General features: G+C 36.0%; 2 protein-coding genes across 5 annotated transcripts in view; one reads left to right on the top strand and one right to left on the bottom strand.

Moving 5' to 3' along the window:
- LOC110443334 (serine/threonine-protein kinase TBK1-like) overlaps nucleotides 1-1,913 on the top strand; it is a 107,134-nt gene extending 105,221 nt beyond the window's left edge. Inside the window, exon 20 of the mRNA XM_021487509.1 lies at nucleotides 1,349-1,913. Coding sequence (XP_021343184.1) covers nucleotides 1,349-1,379 — 31 coding nt within the window. The 3' untranslated portion in view covers nucleotides 1,380-1,913. The remainder of the gene's footprint in view (nucleotides 1-1,348) is intronic.
- Nucleotides 1,914-6,683: 4,770 nt separating this feature from the next.
- Nucleotides 6,684-24,548, bottom strand: LOC110443340 (protection of telomeres protein 1-like). Of its 4 annotated transcripts, none has more exons than XM_021487513.1 (18): nucleotides 24,258-24,548; nucleotides 23,383-23,563; nucleotides 22,732-22,804; nucleotides 21,680-21,759; nucleotides 21,092-21,202; nucleotides 20,487-20,603; nucleotides 20,033-20,171; nucleotides 19,513-19,658; nucleotides 16,970-17,110; nucleotides 16,032-16,151; nucleotides 15,417-15,487; nucleotides 14,127-14,262; nucleotides 12,285-12,849; nucleotides 11,662-11,827; nucleotides 9,795-9,851; nucleotides 8,840-8,925; nucleotides 7,829-7,923; nucleotides 6,684-7,072 (listed from the first exon to the last, which is right to left on the bottom strand). In XM_021487513.1, exons 2-18 carry the CDS (start codon nucleotides 23,497-23,499, stop codon nucleotides 6,881-6,883), a joined length of 2,412 nt encoding a protein of 803 aa, XP_021343188.1. In that variant the 5' UTR covers nucleotides 23,500-23,563; nucleotides 24,258-24,548; the 3' UTR covers nucleotides 6,684-6,880. The 4 variants fall into 4 exon arrangements, with proteins under 4 accessions (XP_021343188.1, XP_021343189.1, XP_021343190.1 ...); XM_021487514.1 differs by having other exon boundaries at nucleotides 8,840-8,922; XM_021487515.1 differs by having other exon boundaries at nucleotides 23,383-23,457.
- Nucleotides 24,549-24,663: the final 115 nt, after the last annotated feature.

The raw sequence follows: 24,663 nt of genomic DNA, 5'->3' as shown, positions 1-24,663 counted from the left end.
GTGTTGTGGGGGACCCTCCAGGCATATTCCATCTCACGGTACTTGGAGCCAGAAGCAAGGTGCCTCAGGGTGATAGCAACCTTGACGCCTGGTTCAAGGGGTGCTCTCCAGTTGGTGGTCTCCTTGGTAAGGGCTGGTGTCAGTCTCTGCACAATTGCATCGTACATCGCAGGAGGCATCCTCATAAAGTTCTGAAAGGCTCTTGGGTCTTCGTTACGCAGCTCAACCATGAGACGGTCGTAAAGCCCCAGCTGAGGTCTCCTCGCAATCCAGTCACGCACCCAGATGTTCCGTACCACCCTCCTCATCCTCCTTCTTCTTCTTCTCTCAGCAAGGATATGTTGGGCCTGTATCAGTTGGTTCTGTTGGTGCTGGAGCATAAAGATGAGGACATCACGGCGTTGAGGGTTCATGTTCACCCCTTGACATCTAGACTGCAAGTGCCGAGGTCTCAGAAAATTACGGTATTTTTATAGGCCGCAAATCAGAAGTGATACAGAAGTGATTAGGCAGTGAACAATCGTATTTAGCACTTGTTCGAGACGTCGTTTAACGGGCTTAGGTAGTGCTATGTACGCGGAAAAATCCACTTATCAGTGATAAGCCGCAAAACACACGCTATTTCCCTTGATACCAACGCGTAACACCCGTCCGATGACCGTGCTCTGCCCGTGACAGACCGCTAAACTTTCGCGTCTTACTGCGTCTTACTGCGTCTCCCCAAGTTTTAATCACTGCCGGAACACGGATTAGCACGTGTGTTTCACGTGTGTTGCACGTCTCTACCACGTGTGCCACCCGTGGTTGCCCGCGGGCTAAAATTTTCAGCAGTTCAAAACTTTTTGCCGCGTCCGACGCCGTTCCGATTTCTCCCCGCGTCCTGCCACGTCTATAAATCGACTGTAGCTCGTCTTAAACTCGACATCAACGCGAACAACATCGTCTGCTTCACGGGAGACCACTTTTGGACGTGTTTTGGTCGTGATTAAGCCGTAAAGCGCTGTGTGACAGGGCCTTTAAATGTGACTCGATGCCCGCCCGATGCCAAAAAATGACCGGCACCCGCAAGGAGTCCCGTGGGGCCTCGGCCGTAAATGCCTAGAAATCCGCCGCAAACTAATCGCAAGCCAATTGTGACTGGGGTATAACATATAAAATATTTATCAAAAGAAAAAATACATGAACAAAATTCTATGTGGCTACCAACACTACCAAATGTTTTACTTGTAACTTATACACACAGATGGCCATAATCTTTAATGTAAACTCCTGTTGATACAAGACATAGAAGATTTGTGAATATTTGTACATGTAACATGACAAATTCAATTTTTATTTGTCTTTCCAGAATGTGTTATCTGCATGGGACAAGAATGTAGTGACGTTCATCGACTGTGGGCATCTAGTTATATTTGGTTCGTATACTTAGGTTCTTTAGCGCATCCGGTTCAACAGTTTCAACCTACTAAACCTGAAAAGGAAAATGACGGGCTTATGTCTGAACCGAGGTTGGCCTCAGGAATAGGTGACGCATGCGTATGGGGGGTCCAGACGTGTCTCTTACCGTAACTAAAATGCTTATTATTGCTTGTTTGCATAACTTCTATACAAAACCAGGTTGATTCACATGTATTGTTTAGGATGTTATATAATTTAGTTGACGCGTGAAAAAAGGACGTATTAATTTTTGATATATTGTTTATTATTTGCCACAAAACTCAGAAACTGTGCACACCTCAACTGTTTTTACTGGCGTTTATCTACGCCTATTTGTGTGATTTGTTTGGGCTGTTTATCTTTGTGTGATCTGTTTGAGCTGTTTATCTACGCCTATCCGTGTGATTTGTTTGAGCCGTTTATCTTTGTGTGATTTGTTTGAGCTGTTTATCTACGCCTATTTGTGTGATTTGTTTGAGCCGTTCATCTTTGTGTGATCTGTTAGAGCTGTTTATCTACGCCTATCTGTGTTATTTGTTTGGGCTGTTTATCTTTGTGTGATCTGTTTGAGCCGTTTATCTTTCTGTGATTTGTTTGAGCTTTTTATCTACGCCTATCTGTGTGATTTGCTTGAGCTGTTTATCTTCGCCTATTTGTATGATTTGTTTGAGCTGCATATCTACGCCTATTTGTGTGCTTTGTTTGAGGTGTATCTATACGCCTATTTGTGGGATTTGTTTGAGCTGATTATCTACGCCTATTTGTGTGAGTTGTTTGAGCTGTATATCTACGCCTATTTGTGTGATTTGTTTGAGCTGAATGCTTACTGTTTCCTTTATTTGTTTTTGTTTTTGTAAAACAAACATTTGTGTCTTATAAAATTGTAAAAAAATAAATCATTGCTACCTTTGACCATTTTGTTATTTGTTTTATTAAACTGTTTGATAAAAAAAAATCATGAGATTGAGGGAAACGTCGTGTTCGCATATGCCAAAGGGCCAAGTAAGGGGTTGGCATGGTGCATCGGCCGTCGTCCGTCAACTTCTTCTTTAAAACACTACTAGTCCTTCATGAAGGCAGAGGGACGGGGCCCAATAAGAGGAAAAGAGGTAATCTTCAAAAATCTTCTCTTTCTGTACCAATGGAGAGTTTTTAACCAAATTTGTTCTGGAGCATCTTCGGAGAAAGAGTCACTCAATTGTGCATAACAGAGGATGTAGCTCCACTTGGGACAGAGGGCATAGGTGTTAACCTCTGAAACCTCCAATTAGGGAGACTTCCCTCATTCCACATTTCCAATGAGGGAGAACGTTTTGCTCAATTATCTCTCCCTTTTTAGTATCAAAATAACTCCAACAAGCATTTATCGGATTCAGACACACCTATTATGATCATTACACATACACTGCATTAACCAGATCATTTGACCACTTGATGTACATATAGATTTTGCGTTTGTGCGAGTTTGGACTTGAATGAAGGAGTTTCAATGGGTATTGGTAAATTTTGGTTAAAATGAGAGAGGTTTGACATCTTTGGGAGGGGCGTAACAATTGGGATAATAGTGGAACATCCTTCTTAAAGTTTTTCTCTTTCAGGATGAATGGAGGGATATAAAACAAAAGGGAGCTCAGTTTTGATTAAATAGAGGGGCGGGACCGAATAAGGGAAATAGAGGTATACCTTAAAAATTATTTCTTCTTCCATACGAGTGTAGGGATTTTAACCAAATTTGGTGTGGTTTTTGGAAAAAGGGGACTCAATTTTGTACAAACGGAGGGTGTGTCCCCTCTCCTGGGGGCAGACCTCAATAATGGAAACATGTAAATCTCCAAGAAAACTTTTTCTTTCGTACTAATGGAGAGATTTCATCCAAATTTGTTCTAGAGCATCTTTGGGTAAAAGTTACTCAATTTTGTATAAGTGGAAGGTGTGGCCTCTTAGGTCAGAGGGACAGGGCCTAAAAGGGGAAATGGGCGTTGATCTTTTTAAATTATATTCCTTCCGTAACAATGAAGGGATTTTCACCAAACTTTGTCTGAAGCATCCTTGTGCAAAAGGGACTCATTTTTTTATAAAAGGAGTGTTGGGACCCTAGAGGCAGAAAATCATGACCCAATAGACGAAGCTGAGATAATTCAATAAAGTACTTCACCTCCCATATTTGAATTGGTGGATTTCATCCCCTAACCAAATATACATGCTACCTGGATGTCCATCCGTGGGGACTAACTCTCTGGTTCATGGAAAGTGTTGAGATCCCCTTCCCACAACCATACACTCATGTCCTTGATGTTTTACCGACCAAAAGGGATTTAGTTCTTCTAACAGCTTGTATTTCTGTTATTTTTTTGTAGCAGATTTAAATTGAAAATATAATACCAGGTGAGCAATAAAAGCCCATGGGCCTTTTGTTTTACCAATACTATTCATACAATTTTAGGGCCATAGATGTATAATTTGTTGCTTTATCTTTCACTAAGTTTCAAAGTTTATTTCGGTTATTAGTCCCCCACGGGTCCTGGGGAAGAGAACAGGGGGCCATAGGTTTGCACTCTGTTTGTCTGTCCTGCCTTCGATACAAATTCCATCCCTCCGAAGAGTTTGCATGGGTCATATCTTCTATATTATTTCGCAAGGATTAACCAGATTTGTTATACAAGTACTAAAAGGTGGTCACTGTGACCAATGCGTTTACCTTTGTACCTAGGTAATAATTTTGTAAATATACTGTATCAACATCTTGTCATGTTTTGGTGAAATGACATGCAATTATATCATCCTTTAATCCTTAAGGCAAACTTTTTTCCTTCCCCTTTAAAAAAATATATATATATTTTGAAACTAATTCAAATTTTAACAGAATTGCAGTAACATGTTTTTTGGCAAACATAGAAGTATTACTGGTAAATGTCCATAAAATATTAATGATAGTTTGATGTGTAGGTTGGTTAAAGGGAAACAACTTTATATCATATGCCTTAATATTTGTGTTTTGTTAGGTTATTAATGTGAAGGTTGGTTAAAGGGAGACAACTTTATAACATATGCCTTAATATTTGTGTTTTGTAGGGTTTGATATGAAATGTGAAGGTTGGTTAAAGGGACACAATTTTATATCATATGCCTCAATAGTTGTGTTTAGTTCAGTTAGGTTATAAATGTGAAGGTTGGTTAAAGAGAGACAACTTTATACCATATGCCTTAATATTTGTGTTTTGTTAGGTTATTAATATGAAGGTTGGTGAAAGGGAGACAACTTTATATCATATGCCTTAATATTTGTGTTTAGTTCAGTTAGGTTATAAATGTGAAGGTTGGTTAAAGAGAGACAACTTTATATCATATGCCTTAATATTTGTGTTTAGTTCAGTTAGGTGATAAATGTGAAGGTTGGTTAAAGAGAGACAACTTTATAACATATGCCTTAATATTTGTGTTTTGTTAGGTTATTAATGTGAAGGTTGGTTAAAGAGAGACAACTTTATAACATATGCCTTAATATTTGTGTTTTGTTAGGTTATTAATATGAAGGTTGGTGAAAGGGAGACAACTTTATATCATATGCCTCAATATTTGTGTTTAGTTGGGTTAGGTTATTAATGTGAAGGTTGGTTAAAGGGAGACAACTTTATACCATATGCCTTAATATTTGGGTTTTGTTAGGTTATTAATGTGAAGGTTGGTTAAAGGGAGACAACTTTATAGCATATATGCCTTAATATTTGAGTTTAGTTGGGTTAGATATTAAATGTGAAGGTTGGTTAAAGGGAGACAGCTTTATACCATATGCCTTAATATTTGTGTTTTGTTGGGTTAGATATTAAATGTGAAGGTTGGTTAAAGGGAGACAACTTTATATCAGAGGCCTTAATATTTGTGTTTTGTTAGGTTATTAATGTGAAGGTTGGTTAAAGGGAGACAACTTTATATCATATGCCTCAATATTTGTGTTTTGTTGGGTTAGATATTTAATGCTTATCACTTATGGACTCTAGTTAAGGTGAATCTGTGTTATATAGACCTGAGAAAGTGGTAATCACCAAGATGATTTAGTCCCTTATTTTTATACGAGATACTGATTGATGTTTAATTGTTTAACAAGATGGAATTATGAACATTGTTAGGAGGAAGGTTGTAAAGTTACAACTGAAATGATGTCATCCAGATTAAAAAGTGAATATTGACCTGCTGTTTCTTAATTTACTAACACCAGGTGAATATCACAAATAAGACACTTCCACGTGATTAGTATTGAACCAATGAGGAGGTAGGAAAAGTGGGTGTCATCTAGTATAAACTTGTGGATATCCGAAAATGTACAGTTTTGAAATAAATAAACTAAAAATATGCACGTTTTCTCTTTTGTGTTATAGCCAAAATGTTCAGTATTCCTACGGTCATCCTTGGCCCCAAGTGAAAACCTACTAATATTTATTTGTAAAGCTTGTCCTGACATATCGGTAGTAAATGATTTTCCCTTTAAAATTTTCAGAAATAAAGGTCTAAAAATATCTGTATAGTGTATGACTGGCAAAAATCAAACTGCTTTTGTTTGCAATGTTGCAAAGCATTACACACAAACATATTTATGTAAGGGAATATATGTACAAGTATTCTCTTTGTGAATAAATCTGTACACTATGATGTGTCCCATGTATAAATATTTCTTTTATAACACCTACCATGAGTATAGGTATCCATTTCTTTACATCACCTCTAATGTATATATATTTCAAAATCACATCCTAGATATATATATATATATATAACAGGAGAAAGAGAAATGCAATGGCCAGACCAGGGTTGGAACCCAGGACCCGCTGAACTCTAGATGAACGCTCTACCAATTGAGCTACCTTTTCGCAGAAGATTGACCTAGTCCAGTTCCGCTATATTCCTCCCTCTTTTTTCTAAGTCTTCGCCCCCCCCGAAAACACCACTATTTACAACCCAGAAACAAGGGTTGACAAGCCCGCCAATTTTGTTACAGGAGAAAGAGAATGCAACAGCCAGACCGAGGTTCAAACCAGGGACCCTCCGAACTCTAGGCGGATGCTCTACCAATTGAGTTATCTGGTCACCAATGATCGACCCAGTCCAGTTCTTCTTCACATATTTACATTTTTATACATCAGCTCTTTTGTATATACATCACCTCCCATGTGTTTTAATTAAATGTTCCAATTACTATTGATCTTGTGATGCATTTGTGACGGAATTCAAGCATACTTAAAATATTTCGGGAAAACATTCAACTTTTATTTTAGTTATCTGTTGATACAAAGTCAAATTTACAGATAGTGTATCCATTACTTCGTACTGTATGGAAGAACATTCTAATCTCTTTATAATAATAATAATAAAACATTTCTGTCTGATTCCTGATTAATTTCTTAAATGATCATTCTAGTTCCACTGTCCTTAAAAACAATGAATGTTGCTAAGCAACACATGTGTCAAAAATGTGATATCCAGTTCCCTTCCCACTGCTGAAGGACATCACTCCACACTCAACTAGAGGTTTCTTTCTGCCACTAGATAGACAAATCTTGTCCAACTGGTCACAGACATCTCGGAAGATTTTTTGGCTCGATACCACATCTCTTGGGTCTATGTCTTTGAAAAATACAACCTGAAACATAATATACAGAATTCAGGTAAACTAGAACTTCATTTATATAACTGATGAGTTTTCAGCTTAACTGTATTTTACTCATCAAAAACACACATGAAAATAGCATATCAAACTGTCACAACATCTACTGGTCCGTTCCAGAGAAGATAAATCATATAACCTGGTATGAAATACCATTTGGACAAAAAGTTACCGATAATGGAAATATTGGTAACTCTTGGAGGAGAGGATTTGGGCTTATTAAATTCAAAAGAGGTATGGCTTTAAAAACATTCTTAAAGATGGCTCTGCATATTTCAATTTTCATGGTATCCATCGATGCATCCCTAAGCTAAGTATATTAAATTCTTTATAAATGAAGGATGATGAAGGAAATATGGGTAAAACTTTAAACCACATTATTTAAATACTGGTGGACATATTGTAACTATTTAATATGTTTCATAAGGCCAAGCAAAAAATAGTTTGTCTCTGGTAGCCCTTCCTTCCCTAATTTTAGTGCCTACCTGAAATTGTTTTAAGCAATTTTCAGAGAAGCAATGTTAAGGTCAGGATCACTTAAATATGCTACCTACCTACCTACCTACCTACCCACCTACCCTAATTTTTTCAAACATGTTACAGGAAACACACTTATTTTTTGTTTGGCCTAACATATTCAATTAAGTGTGATATGGAATTGGGTACTACAACCCCAGACAGAGATTTTGACACAGTATAACATAGTGTTTGTAGGTAGGAGGCATATCTTACCGCTTCATCTCTCCAAAGATTAGCCTGTATCCATCCTGTATCATCTCGGATCAACAATCTCAACAGGAATGTGTAGATCAGGTCCACAGGCTCGCCTAACAACCAAACAAAGAATATACTAAGGCCCCTTTTGTGCATTCAGTTCAACTGTTTCAACCACCACAAACTAAAATGCTATTTGTATTTTTACTTCTTTATAAAGCAAGGTTGATTTTAGGATATGTTAAAAAATTTAGTGGATGCATAAAAGAAGGATACATTACTCTTCATATATTTTTGTTTATTTGTCACAAAACTCTGAAACTGTGCAATTTTTAGCTTTGCCTACAGTTTGGTCCGAGTGCGTTTGTTTATTGCCGAATATTTCTGTGCCACCTGAACCATTTCAACCAGGATATACATGTAGAAGCTTAGATTTTCTGATTTAGAGAAGTTGGAAACAATATGTTTAAAAAGAGAGAATGACCATGGGAAATTGGAGTTAAAAAGAAATTAGAGAGTAGGATTGGAAACAGACTTGTATAGAAGCAGGTTTCAAAAAAAACTGACCATTACAGATTAGACCTTAAAAAAGAAAAGCACTGCTTCTGGTGGCAAATAAATTTTACAAAGAACTTGCCTAGAGGTGGAATATACTGGTCCAAAAGATTTCATTTATCGGTACATATATATATATTATTACATATATTAGCATCTATAATATTATGGTCTTTTAACAGATAAAAACCTTTTTATCAGTCCATCATTTATTTTATATCAAAGTTATATATCACTGGTCTGTCCGACAAATTGACATTAAATTTTCCCTTGCTCTTGGACCAAATCTTCTTACCCGGGGACATCAAACCTGAGATATTTGGAAGTAGTCTTAGTAGCAGGTTTGAAATGTGCTGACCACTAGATACAAGGCTTGGAAGAAGACTGACCAATACAGACTAGGATCAAGATGGGTCTAACTTGACCATTAATTATAACCATTAGACACAAGGCTTAGAAATAACAAAGACTGACCCTTAGGATGGTGTTTGCACGTTGGACATCTGTAGTACGGTATCCCTGCCTGTACATGGCTCACTTCCATCTCGGGATCACAGCTGCTGGACGAGAGGAAAGGCTCATCAGTAAGTCATTATATTGTATAATGTCTCATCTTTAATAAGTGGTTTTATAAAATATCAGGATAAGTAAATTTATTTTCTATTACCAAACAGTCATGGTGACGGTGAACTGTCTATTATGGATCTTCAAAATTTCATTTTCGTACGCTTCACAACTATTTGTGACATTGTCGCAACTGATTATCTCAACCCTACCATTGTTACCAATCTGAAATTCAATGTAAATTTTAGATCTTTAGAATTTGTCATTACAAAATCAAATTGCCGAAACAAGAATGTATGTGCCACATCTTGGATGATTCAAGTTGAAATGTCTAGACTGATACAGAATCGTGCATAGCTGAGATCTTTTTGATATAAAACAAATGGAATCAGACAGCAGCATAACTTCAAACATTCAAACCATCAGCTTTGATATGGGTTTAAGTCGTCTGTAATCTTCAAAGCACATTGTTCAGTTATTTTAACGTCTTATACAATCAAATGGCTAACCCTGAGCCTTTCATTTTGTCATGACATATTACAAGGGTCTAGAGAAAACCCATGGGTTCTGAAGATCATGGCATGAGAGGAATAATATTTCACAGGCCATCACAACTGACAAATCTCCTCATGAGTCAAGCATTCTAAAACAATACATCAAATACAAATAGAAATATGAATATTTTTCATATGGTCATATATAACTTATGGTTTGACCTCTGCCCGTATGACTATCACATTTTTGGGTGCTGCATTCAAGGTCACTATTATATTTTATTGTTTTATAGAGAAAAACACATTTTAACGCTATTATTGACCTAAAAGCAGTACTCTAAAGTGTGAACTTGTTTGAGGGATGGTCCTACCTTGTAGTTGATGTTGGTTCTTCGTTGTAGTTGCTGTCTATCTTGGGCAGCGAAATACTGAAAAATCAAATCCAAAAAGTTACTTAACACTTATGACACAGTGCTTTGGACATTTCTATTAATTTAGGTATTAGGGGCTGAATATTTCACAATTTTGAATCGAATAAATAGATTTAAGTACAAATGAACATGATATGAGAATAATTAGAGAAAATGTAATTATTTTGCAACTCCTAGCCATGCTGACTGAATCTATATTGTCAAAGACATGACAGCTGATCTCAGCTGGTGTAATGCATCCAGTTCATTTAACATAAGTTTGTTTGACGTTGCAATCATAGAGAAAAATACACTTGATGTTCACCAGCATATCACTTTTATACGCTAAACGTTTACTTGGAATTCTACAGAATTTAAACTTATTTTAAATAATAGCGACCAAAAAGGGACATCAGATAGTACAGAAAGCAATCATCTAAACCAAAGTTTGTTTGTGTTTTACGTCCTATTAACAGCTATGGTCATTTAAGGACGTGCCAGGTTTTGGTGGTGAAGAAAAGCCTGATTTGCCGGAGAAAATCCACCGACCTACGGCCAGTACTTGGTGACTGCCCGACGTAGGACTTGAACCCGCGACCCACAGGTGAAGGGCTAGTGGAAGCAGAATGTCAGACGCCTTAACCACTTGGCCACCACATGCACAGCCCCCATTTAAACCAAGGGCTGCCCAAATTCATGTTAGCTAGATAACATACAATAAACACTCATGGAATTTTCAAGGTCTCGCAGCCGACAAGGAACAGGTTGATTTGAAGCTAGTTAAAGCTTGAATCATTGGAACCTCTACAACTAACAGCAGACAGAGAACAGGTTCTACAGCTGAATTGTGCATTGTTGAGATGCTGTAGACTTAACAGCTAAAAAAGCATCGGTTCTTTGATTATATACAGCCCAACGTTGAATCCTTCTGATGCTGTAGATATATTATTATATCGTAGTAATTCAAACCCTAAGAACTTTTTGCATGTTACAATCATTTTGATAATAAGAACGTCCTTAAAATTTCAGTAAAGTCAGGTGTCACTGTACACAGGTAAATGTTGAAACAAAACAGTGTAATCTGGAAACCTGTGTATTTTGACACTAATTCGTTTCCAGTGGTGTTCAGTTTTGACATGTTTCACAGTGTTGTATATAACTTACAGACAGTGACACTGTGGACAGTAGAGTCTGACCAGATCCTCAGTTCAGTTTTGACATGTTTCACAGTGTTGTATATAACTTACAGACAGTGACACTGTGGACAGTAGAGTCTGACCAGATCCTCAGTTCAGTTTTGACATGTTTCACAGTGTTGTATATAACTTACAGACAGTGACACTGTGGACAGTAGAGTCTGACCAGATCCTCAGTTCAGTTTTGACATGTTTCACAGTGTTGTATATAACTTACAGACAGTGACACTGTGGACAGTAGAGTCTGACCAGATCCTCAGTTCAGTTTTGACATGTTTCACAGTGTTGTATATAACTTACAGACAGTGACACTGTGGACAGTAGAGTCTGACCAGATCCTCAGTTCAGTTTTGACATGTTTCACAGTGTTGTATATAACTTACAGACAGTGACACTGTGGACAGTAGAGCCTGACCAGATCCTCAGTTCAGTTTTGACATGTTTCACAGTGTTGTATATAACTTACAGACAGTGACACTGTGGACAGTAGAGCCTGACCAGATCCTCAGTTCAGTTTTGACATGTTTCACAGTGTTGTATATAACTTACAGACAGTGACACTGTGGACAGTAGAGTCTGACCAGATCCTCAGTTCAGTTTTGACATGTTTCACAGTGTTGTATATAACTTACAGACAGTGACACTGTGGACAGTAGAGTCTGACCAGATCCTCGGGCGTCTGGACAGGATGAGGGTGATACTCCTCAATTCGACCCAGAATTCGGAACTTGTACGGAACAGAGTGTGACTGGATATCCTTTATACTGGTCACCTTGACGTGGGGGTGGTTCAGAACCACTGCAATCAGAAACATAAATGTAAAATTTTCAATGAATTTTTTGTCCTCACTCCTGCTTTTATTGCTTTTTAGCACTTACATATTAGTTTTATTTTTGTTACATTTGGGGCCTGAAAAACATGTAAAATATTAACCCGGCAATTCTGTTGCCTTTCTGAAAGAGTTGATTGTGCAAAGTAAACCCTGCAAATTTGTTTCCAGAACAATATTTCAAAACTTTAAATGTTATACAGTACACATAACACATCAATGTACCGACAGAGTTGTAACCCACATATGAGTAACATCACCTGTTTAAGTAAAGATTTCAGTATTGTTCCCAGTTGCCCATGATTGCTTATGAGATAAAGGATAGTCAAAATTCAATATGTTTTAGTAGAACAGGGCCAGTTTACATGAACTGTTACAAATTCCTAACCCAATACAAATGCAATAGGAAAAAGATGTGGCCAGTACCTGTCTCTGTCTGTAACATACATCTGTCAATAATTTCCGGAGAAGCCGATTGGTTACGAGAGGTGTCACATGATAATTCTAGAGCTGATTGGTCGGATGTAATATCAAATGCTGATTGGTCACAATTTTGTGGGACATTTCCTCCTACAGAACTTGACCTCATCCGTTTGCTAACAGAACCATTCTGAAGGTCATTCTCGGCGTCCCCTGTCCTTTTCCTGTTGTTATTGTCCTGTTGGGTGGAACTATTCACAGTACTTTCCTGAATACTCTGTACCTCTACTGCCCCACTGTTTGAATCGGACTCTTTCATCGACCCCTCAAACAGATCCATAGCCTCGCAATCATCCAAGTCATCACCAATGGGCGGAGCTAATCTGTCTAAGGTATCAATCAATGTCAAGACATCTTGTGACTCCGCCTCCATGAATTTTAGCCCCCGTCCAAACGAAGTGCCTCTATGGAGGACAAGTTCAAGGGTAGGCAGGGCCGACATGTTGTCCCTTGCTGGCGTGTTTTTTAAAATGGCTGCATGAAGATTGCATAGTTTGATGAACTGCCCTGGCTGCAAAATTAAAAAGAATTTAAATTCTGTGTGATAACTATTCCTATATTGAGGGACAGGCCTCAGCCCTGGAGATCCAAATAATAGCCTGGTAATAATATTTGTTTAATGTAAATAATGTACAGTATAAGGAGGTTCAAAATAGGTTTGTTTTAATTGCAAAATTGGTACATGCACACTTGGAGGCTTACCAAATCACAGAGTAGTCAAGATTAGCCCTGCAGTGTTGAAAACTTCAAAACTTGCTTTAGGGCAGATTATCAAATGATTCCTGAAAACCCTGTGATGATGACCATACACTTCATACCATGAAGTGTTTTATTGCACTTTTGGATGTATTTCTGGCAACAAGTGCTGAGTCTCATTAATGGATTCCTGTTGAGATTTTGGATTGTAGCCGGTGAGTCAGACCACGAAAAAAATAATTAAAAGGACATGAAGTTGATACTGAATTTGAGAATCATTTAATATGTGCTATCAAGGATGTCAGTGTTCTGTCAGACCATTGTATTTCAAATTTGGCAAAATCCTCCGCAAAGCCTCGGGTATTACCAAATTTGAAAAACCCTCAGGTGAAATTTCCCTATCCTACACCCCTGTGCATGAAAGAGTCTTATAATCTCACTTAAATGTATATATGTATATCTTACCTGTATTATGTATATCTTACCTGTATATATGTATATCTTACCTGTATATATGTATATCTTACCAGTGTATATGTATATCTTACCTTATATATATGTATCTTACCTGTATATACGTATATCTTACCTGTATATATGTATCTTACCTGTATATATGTATATCTTACCTGTATATATGTATATTTTACCTGTATATATGTATATCTTACCTGTATGACGTATATCTTACCTGTATATCTTACCTGTATACATGTATATCTTACCTGTATGATGTGTATCTTACCTGTATATAGGTATATCTTACCTGTATATTTGTATCTCTTACCTGTATATATGTATCTTACCTGTTTATATGTATATCTTACCTGTATGACGTATATCTTACCTGTATTATGTATATCTTACATGTATATATGTATATCTTACCTGTATATATGTATATCTTACCTGTATGATGTATATCTTACCTGTATATATGTATATCTTACCTGTATTATGTATATCTTACCTGTATATATGTATATCTTACCTGTATATATATGTAACTTACCTGTATATGTTTCTTACCTGTATATATGCATATCTTACCTGTATATATGTATATCTTACCTGTATATATGTATATCTTACCTGTATGTTAACTGCCGAGACACTATGATCATCATAGAGGGCAACCTCCACAGCCAAGTCCTTCACCCTGGAATCCAGTTGTTTATCAGTTCTTCTAACGTGAGTGTTAGGGTCAGCCTCCATTTCCCTAACCATACTGACAGGTAACAAAAATATCATGATTCTCCCTCTATACTGACAGGTAACAAAACATATCACAATTCCCTCACCATACTGACAGGTAACAAAATATATCATGATTCTCCCTCTATATATTGACTGGTAACAAAATATATCACAATTCCCTCACCATACTGACAGGTAACAAAATATATATCATGATTCTCTCTATATATTGACAGGTAACAAAATATATCATTATTCTCCCTCTATACTGACCAGTAACATAATACATCATAATTCTCTCACTATACTGACAGGTAACAAAATATATCATAATTCTATCACTATACTGACAAGTACCAAAAATATCATAATTCTCTCACTATACTTACAGGTAACATAATATATCATATTTCTCTCCCCATTCTGACAGGTAACAAAATATATCATCATATTCTCACTAAACCGACAGGTAACAAAAATATCATAATTCTCTCACTATACTGACAGGTAACAAAAATATCATAATTCTCTCACTATACTGACCGGTAACAAATATATCATAATTCTCTCACTATACTGACAGGTAACAAACATATCATAATTCTCTCACTATACTGACAGGTAACAAAACATATCATAATTCTCTCACTATACTGACAGGTAACGAAAAATTATGTCATACTTTTCTCACTTTACTGACAATTAATGAAAAGGACTCAGAATTCCTTTAAAACAGTAGCAAACCAATATCATTCTTAAATTCTAAATGCCTTGATAATGTGAAATATCTTTGATGTTCACACATTTACTTACTAGATGGTCTGTACCATCCCAGACCCTGAACGTCACACATTTACTTACTAGATGGTCTTTGTACCCTCCCAGACCCTGAACAACCCCAAATTTACTTACTAGATGGTCTTTGTACCGTCCCAGAGTCTGAACAACCCCACATTTACTTACTAGATGGTCTTTGTACCCTCCCAGACCCTGGACAACCCCACATTTACTTACTAGATGGTCTTTGTACCCTCGAACTCCGAGACCCTGAACATCCACACATTTACTTACTAGATGGTCTTTGTACCCTCGAACTCCCAGACCCTGAACAACCCCACATTTACTTACTAGATGGTCTTTGTACCCTCGAACTCCCAGACCCTGAACATCCACACATTTACTTACTAGATGGTCTTTGTACCATCCCAGACCCTGAACGTCACACACGTGTCATCCACAACTTGTACGGAAATCACCTGCAGCGAAAAAGTCGCCATTAAGACAAAAGTACTGATGGTAAAACACCAACCCATCAATCTTCAAAATAAACTTTACTTAATTTCAAAACGAACATTGACGATTGTTTGAAAAAATATCTTTTGTAACAAAATTTAAAATGGTGTCCTCATCAAGGCTTTAGGAAATCTTCATTTCTAATTGTTTAGTTTTGAGATTTTCCTTGGCAGTGAATTTTCAAAATTGGAAAATTGAGGAAAAAAAGATAACATTAAAGTATTTAGCAAAAACTTATATGTCAGTCCAATTATGCCTTTTCAATGAGGTTTGTGTCCTTATAATTGTTTGTATCATGAAATGTTTTAAGTGTGATATTTTTTTTCAAAATGATATTTTAATTCCAAATTAAAGTGAAAGATCCATGTAACTGTCCCTTGTTTCTTTTGTCACCATACTTATATTTACTGACAAATTGTTTCATGTTCAGGAATTTTCTCGGCAAAAACTAGATCTAAGAAATTATTCAATTTCTACTTATATCTCCCCTTCCGGTAACTATCTTACCTGACATATTAGATCTAAGTATATTCCTGGAACGATGTCCTCAATCTGTTTGTTTCTCGTTTTTTCCTCCTGACTCCACTTTGTCTGATCCTTTTCCTGCCAACACCTCAGCTCCTCGATCTTTGAAATACAGGGACACAAAACAATCTAATCTGGACACACTAAGCAATAATCCACTAAGATTTCATGAGCTTGACACGATCAAGGCTTTCTAGACTGAGAATGGGATCTCATAGCACTACAGTAAACACTTAGTAATAATCCACTAAGATTTCATGAGCTTGACACGATCAAGGCTTTCTAGACTGAGAATGGGATCTCATAGCACTACAGTAAACACTTAGTAATAATCCACTAAGATTTCATGAGCTTGACACGATCAAGGCTTTCTAGACTGAGAATGGGATCTCATAGCACTACAGTAAACACTTAGTAATAATCCACTAAGATTTCATGAGCTTGACACGATCAAGGCTTTCTAGACTGAGAATGGGATCTCATAGCACTACAGTAAACACTTAGTAATAATCCACTAAGATTTCATGAGCTTGACACGATCAAGGCTTTCTAGACTGAGAATGGGATCTCATAGCACTACAGTAAACACTTAGTAATAATCCACTAAGATTTCATGAGCTTGACACGATCAAGCTTAAGACTTTCTAGACTGACAATGGGGTCTCATAGCACTACAGTAAACACTTAGAAGTAAACCACTAAGATTTCATGAGCTGGACACGATCAAGCTTAAGACTTTCTAGACTGAGAATGGGGTCTCATAGCCTACAGTAAACACTTAGAAATAATCCACTAAGATTTCATGAGCTGGACACGATCTGTAATTAAAGAGGTTTAAACATGCTTGTGAGAAATACAGAAAATTTAAATGTCTAAGACAACAATTAGTAGTTAAATTTGCGAGTAGATATGTTGTTCACCTTTTCTGTATCTCTCTCAGTGAAGGAATAATTGTTGGAGGAAGCCTTCGGTTCAATGGGATCACTTGCTACACCGCTGACACACAACCAGGAAAACCCAGGGCTGTTCTGGCCTTGTGGGGCTCCATTGTACATAGATACCTAGATATCAAAGTGAAAGTACAGGTAAATACAGCAACAGGTAAAACATGAAATCTCCATTGTACATAGATACCTAGATATCAAAGTAAAAGTAAAGGTAAATACAACAACAGGTAAAACATGATATATGCACTGTACATAGATACCTAGATATCAAAGTAAATGTACAGGTAAATACAACAACAGGTAAAACATGATATATGCATTGTACATAGATACCTAGATATCAAAGTAAATGTACAGGTAAATACAACATCAGGTAAAACATGATATCTCCATTGTACATAGATACATGGATGTCAAAGTAAAAGTACAGGTAAATACAACAACAGGTAAAACATGATATATGCACTGTACATAGATACCTAGATATCAAAGTAAATGTACAGGTAAATACAACAACCGGTAAAACATGATATCTCCATTGTACATAGATACCTAGATATCAAAGTAAATGTACAGGTAAATACAACAACAGGTAAAATATGAAATCTCCATTGTACATAGATACCTAGATATCAAAGTAAATGTACAGGTAAATACAACAACAGGTAAAACACGATATCACCATTGTACTTAGATACCTAGATATCAAAGTAAAAGTACAGGTAAATACAACAACAGGTAAAACATGATATATGCACTGTACATAGATACCTAGATATCAAAGTAAATGTACAGGTAAATACAACATCAGGTAAAACATGATATCTCCATTGTACATAGATACCTGGATTTACATGTAAAATATGACACCTTCATGTTGAGGAAAATACACAAACAGGTAAAGCATTCTCCATTGTACATAGATACCTAGCTAGATGTACAAATAAAACATGACACCTTCATGTACAGGTAAATACAGCAACAGGTCAAACATTATATCTTTAAGCAAAGGTCAATGTAGGTATAATCTCCATTGTACATAGATACCTAGATATCAAAGTAAATGTACAGGTAAATACAACATCAGGTAAAACATGATATCTCCATTGTACATAGACACCTGGATGTCAAAGTAAATGTACAGGTAAATACAACAACAGGTAAAACATGATATATGCACTGTACATAGATACCTAGATATCAAAGTAAATGTACAGGTAAATACGACAACAGGTAAAACATGATATCTCCATTGTACATAGATACCTAGATATCAAAGTAAATGTACAGGTAAATACAACATCAGGTAAAACATGATATCTCCATTGTACATAGACACCTGGATGTCAAAGTAAATGTACAGGTAAATACAACAACAGGTAAAATATGAAATCTCCATTGTACATAGATACCTAGATATCAAAGTAAAAGTATAGGTAAATACAACAACAGGTAAAACATGATATCTACATTGTACATAGATACCTAGATATCAAAGTAAATGTACAGGTAAATACAACATCAGGTAAAACATGATATCTCCATTGTACATAGACACCTGGATGTCAAAGTAAATGTACAGGTAAATACAACAACAGGTAAAACATGATATATGCACTGTACATAGATACCTAGATATCAAAGTAAATGTACAGGTAAATACGACAACAGGTAAAACATGATATCTCCATTGTACATAGATACCTGGATTTACATGTAAAATATGACACCTTCATGTTCAGGAAAATACACAAACAGGTAAAGCATTCTCCATTGTACATAGATACCTAGCTAGATGTACAAATAAAACATGACACCTTCATGTACAGGTAAATACAGCAACAGGTCAAACATTATATCTTTAAGCAAAGGTCAATGTAGGTATGTACAAAATATGACACCTGCATGTACAGGGTAATACAATTATAGGTAAAACATGTAGATAAAGGTAAATTATTACACCTGAGACAGGTAACATGGCACAGGCAGGGACAGATAAAACAATAACACATGCACAGGTAAAATGTAATAAAGGATACACCATACCCCCCTCCCCCACCCCACCAATCCCATACTATGTTGTAATCTCCCCTCTGAATGTTGTGTATTTTGCAGGTGTGGTACCTTATGGTAAAGAGCACCACTGCATCATTTATAACTAAAAAGAAGAGTTCCACTTCACACCTGTTTATGCTTTCTTGTATATACATGAAGAAGATGACAAAGTTTGATTTGCCCTGAGTTACATCCCTTGCCTAGGTATTCATTTATACTTCTGATGCTGTGCATATAAAATTCCTCACTGAAACTTATTTCTATTTTAGAAACGTTGGATTGGCAATGTATTGGCCTCAAATTTTATCCCTAAAGATTTGATGTTCTTTTTGCCTTTTTTTTCAAATTCTAAAATTGCATTGTGAGATATGACTTACTGGAATACGAAATATACATTTAAGCAAATATTTCATGCTAGTGACATGGGTAATAATACATTTAAACTTCATGATACTCTTTACCTTAAGTCTATGGAAGCGAATGATGTCCCCAACATCTACTGAAGGAAGCTGGGCCTGATCCCGATGGAACAGCAGACATTTGAGCTTCTTGTCTGCACCTGCTTCACACAGACTGGGGTCAACCAAGGTCACCAGCATACTGTAATCTGGGGGAAAATTATCACATATTACTAATAGGCTTCATCAGCAGGAAACAACATGTGACACATGAAAGCAAACTAGGTGTGCACCCCTTGGGCCTGTTCGTTTATGCGGAACAACCAGTTCATCCATTTTTAAATGTAACATTTTCAGGTATAAATCCTGGGGGACCTGCAAAAGTTTAGGCAGACCTTGCAGGGCTTTGTCAAGACTCGCCTGAAAGCAGCATCAGATTACTGGGTCAGACCTTTTTTCATAAATGAAAAACAGTGGTCCAACCCGTTCAACCATTTGGACCGCGATAAACGAAAACGGCCCAGGTTTCATCTAATTGTAAATCTGGGGTTACTTCCCTTGAATACTGCTTGGTTTTACTTACCACTTCCCCTCGTTTTACTCGGGGCTTTAAAGAACTTGACCACTCCATAGATATCCACGACTGTATTAGGCTTTAGAGAGCTGAGCTGGGAGTAACTGTAGACCTTCTTAGTAGCATCTGTCTTTTTAGACTGCACAGCCTACACATAAAAAAATACACATGTTTAAAAACAATTGTTTTAAACAGGTCCTAAATTGTCCAATCCAATTCAGACTTCAGACCATAGAGGCCACATGCAGCCACATAGACTTCTTTTACCTAGCTTTGGCTTCCTCAAATTAATCAAGTTAAGCTGAACTTAACTATTGTTGTCATCACAATTAGGAAAACCCTGCATTTATTTCAGGCAACTCTAGGAAGGTTTCAGAGGCGGGGCTCAATAGAGGCTTTATGGGTAATCAATTCGGAAAGACAATCTACATTGTACACGATATAAGTAATAAACTAAAATTACCTTAGTTGTACTTGATGTCAGTCCATCAGGCACATTGACCCTTGAGTTCTGACCATTCACAGTGACAGAAGTGGATGGTTCCTGGGAATTCACCAAGCCTGGTTCGGGTTCAATATACTGAAAATCATTCAGTTTGAATAATTTTGTGCGTGCTTTGAACTGTTAAGTTCTGTACTTTTTTTATCTTCACATGAAAATATAATTTAGTATTTATGCAAATGAAAATATACATAATTCCTAAAATGGAAAATATTAGCATCTTCTACATTTTGCTTTGTAAAGGTTCATGTGCAATATATGTGAATCACGCAATCAACCGATAAAATAAAATATTCAATGGTATTGCATTTTTAAGATAGACCAGAACGATTGCTGAATAATACTTTACCTACACACATTTACAGGCAAGTTTTACAAATGGCTGCACCCATCCCAAAGATCTGTGTAAGAGTTATTCCCCTTTGTTTGCATTTTGTTAATATTTAGAATGATTTGAGAGATATCAATAGATGCATACTTGTAAATTTTGTTAAAGGTGTCATCACAACTGCTCTATCTTCACCCATTTAATTAATAAATTATTATTGTCTGGTAGAGATACTCACCCAAACCTTTGGAGTGGTCATATCCTCATCCACCACCAGCTGACATGGATGTGATGATGACTGGATACGAGAGTTCCCCTCTATCTTAAACCCAGTCAACACCAGGGTGTACTGCAACACAAGGGAGATCATTCAGATAGGGAGACATCCCAATGTGGGATACAATTCATTAAGAGAAATGATCCAACAAGAGAGACAATCCAGTATACAAAACAATGCAACATCAGAGACAATAAAGCAAGAATTTGGTTTGGTTGTGTTTCACTAACAGCTATAGACATTTAAGGACGTGCCAGGTTTTAGTGGTGTCTTTGGAACATAAAGAGAATATCACATTTTTGATTGATACCTTGAAAATGTATATCTGACATCAGAGTATGTAAACATCACACTGTGCAGAAGACAAATGGTGGGCTAGTTGATTCACATAATCATGCAAACGAGTACCGCAGTAAGTTCTTTTCTTGTGTCCTTAAAAGAAAGGTCTTTAGTTTTTGGTAAGAATATTTATAAGTAATTCAGTATCATTTATACAGATTTAACTGATAACAAAATATCCCATCATATAGATAGAAACTACATACTTACATCTTTTTGTATAACATCCATTTCTTTAGCAATGGAGCCAGTCACAAAAACCATGATTTGACTTAACGCATCATCTTTATCTGTATGAAGAAATTCAACAAATTTAATGTGAAACTATAAGTTTATTTATGTAATAAACTTAAAATGTCTGCGAGATATAATTAGTTAAGGAGACAGACATATACAAAACATTCTGATTCAAACTTGATGTTACGCCCCTCTTCTCATTTGCCACCTTGTTTACTGCCAACATATTTCAATGTCCTTTTTTTCTTATTTTCTAAAGAAGTCCTTAATACATTTCCCATAATCCATCACCAAACCCCTTTATAACATCAAGCTTTCCCTGGACACTGGTGGCAGTATATTGAGGCTTCACTGTACATGTATGAAACATAAAATCAACTTCTTCATGAGAAAATTTTAAATATATTTTTAAAAGCTGTTTCAAAACTATATCCACTATAACCAGACTTACAAATTAATGTCAGCAATAATTTTATGAGGCATGCTTTGAAAATATAAAAACTACATATTTAGCGTTTCATGAGATACATGTATCTTGTAGACAAGCTTTTAATTCAAAAATTGTTAAGTGTTAGCTTTGACCCTTGAACCTCGACTGACCACCAAAATTTAATCAGGTGTAGAACTTGACATTATCATACTATGGTGTAAATATAAACTTCATTTGTTAACGGGTTCATATGATCTCTGAGCTTGTACAGAAGCTTTTTACAGCGGTATGATGGACATACACACAGATACACTGACAAAGCCATTATGATATATATATTTTCCACTACCAAATGTGTGGTATAACTAGGCCCGATAATACATTTCATCTCTCCTTGTAAACAGTTTACACTGTAATTACAGACAAACCTGTCAAACATGTGAAAATGAAAACAGACAACGTACCACCTTGAAGACACACTTTCATGTAATCACACCACTTGTTCTTATGGAGTGCTCATCTCTCCTTGTAAACAGTTCACACTGTAATTACAACAAACCTGTCAAACATGTGAAAATGAAAACAGACAACGTACCACCTTGAAGACACACTTTCATGTAATCACACCACTTGTTCTTATGGAGTGCTGATCTCTCCTTCACTTTTCCCTACAATAATATAACAAATGTATTTCAGTTAGCTACAACTTTTATAACAACATACATGTACTAGGACAACAAACTGACAACATACTGTGACAAAATACAGACAACATATTGACAACAAACTGACAACATACTGTCACAACAAACAGATGACTAACTGTCACAACATACTGTCACAACATACTATGACAACAAACTAAAAACATGTTACAACATACTGACAACATATATATATATATACATGTAATGTGACAAAAATTATGTTACAACATACTAACAACATATATATATATATATATATTATGTGAGAACAAACTGTTACACAAACTGACAAAAAACTGACAACATTATGTGACAAATTAATATCAGTTTTTATCTCTGCAACTTTTCCAACAGGTGTCTGGTTTTCAAAAGAAGCTGGTTGATATGAGATGGCATTATTTTATTCTTTTATCACATGATTGGGACTAATTAAGGACTAATTAAGGACCAATCTAATTTTGGATTTTATTCGAAGTTATACCTGTATGTATTCTGATATATTTTAATTCCTTCTTGTATCTTTTTTTTTTATTAAATACCTGTATGTATGATATGCTTGGGTCTGTATCCAGTTTCAATTCCATTATCCTCAGCTTCTTCAGACTGTTTGGTAACTTCAAATGAATATCGCACGATTTGCAGTTTAATTTTTCCATGATTATTTCAAAGGAAATCAGTTTTGAGATGAGTTCAAATTCTCACTAAAGACCATTAAAACACCTGTAATGATAATCAATATTTAAGACAATAATTTGTAAATATAAAGATAACTGTATCTGTGAATAAGTGCAAAACATTAACAATCATCTAATTGATAAAATTTTATGAATTTATCCTGTATGGTTATAATTAGACTTATTTAAATTTATCAATTATATGGGGGGGGGGGACAATGTGACATATAACAAAGCTACTTACAGCCTAAGTGTGTTTGATTATCATAGAAATTACTTCTGTGGTACCTGAACCATTTCTGTTTTCAACTAGATAAACAAAAGCGGACTTGGTTTAAAACATTTCTCACCTTAGTCCACTAACAGGAATGTCAGTCCAGATCAACTACATTATACCCTCATTCAAAAAGCAAATATATTTTCTCCTTCCTTCCATGTTAATTTATATTTTAAATTGAACACCAAATGTAAATACAAGATTGGGAACAGAGTATGCAACAGCTAGACCAGGATTAAAACCAAAAACCTTGAAAATCTAGATGCATACTGTACTTTAACTAACTGAGCTACCTGGTCACGTCACCTACTACAATATATATATATACGACAATGCATCTAGTCGGTATTGAATATATTTTCAAAATTGTTTGAAAATAATAAAATCAATGTATATGAAATACAGATTTTCAAAAATAACTACTTCTACATTCATCGGATCACAAAATTTATCTTCAACTTACGCATTTCCGAAACCGGTGTAGGATTTACTCAGTCCATGATGAGTAAACTGAAAATAAGTCGGCTCTTGCTTGGTTTCGTTTTCGCGCATTACGTACCTATCCATTTGTAAACCTAAATTTAAGATATTTTATAATGTATTATCAATCACCAAATCAAAGTTCTAGTTTTCTATGATGAAACTCGCTATTTCCCAGCAAATGATCTTCGAAATTGAGAGTTTAGACTGATTAACTGGACAACTTAGAGGCGCAAAGTTTTGTACCTGTGATATAAAAGCGCCATTGTCTAAATCACAGAGACGCTCTGACTTATTGACCGAATCAGCTTAGCATGCAAACATTTTCCCTTCATATGTATACTCTCTACGCTTAAATATGTCTATTTACTCTCTATGTAAAGGAAATT

This window comes from Mizuhopecten yessoensis, unplaced genomic scaffold, assembly GCF_002113885.1.
Source record: "Mizuhopecten yessoensis strain PY_sf001 unplaced genomic scaffold, ASM211388v2 scaffold716341, whole genome shotgun sequence".
Classification (NCBI taxonomy): Eukaryota; Metazoa; Mollusca; class Bivalvia; order Pectinida; family Pectinidae; genus Mizuhopecten; species Mizuhopecten yessoensis.
Note: the sequence above shows the minus strand (reverse complement) of the source record. Positions and strands in the feature narration are given on the sequence as shown.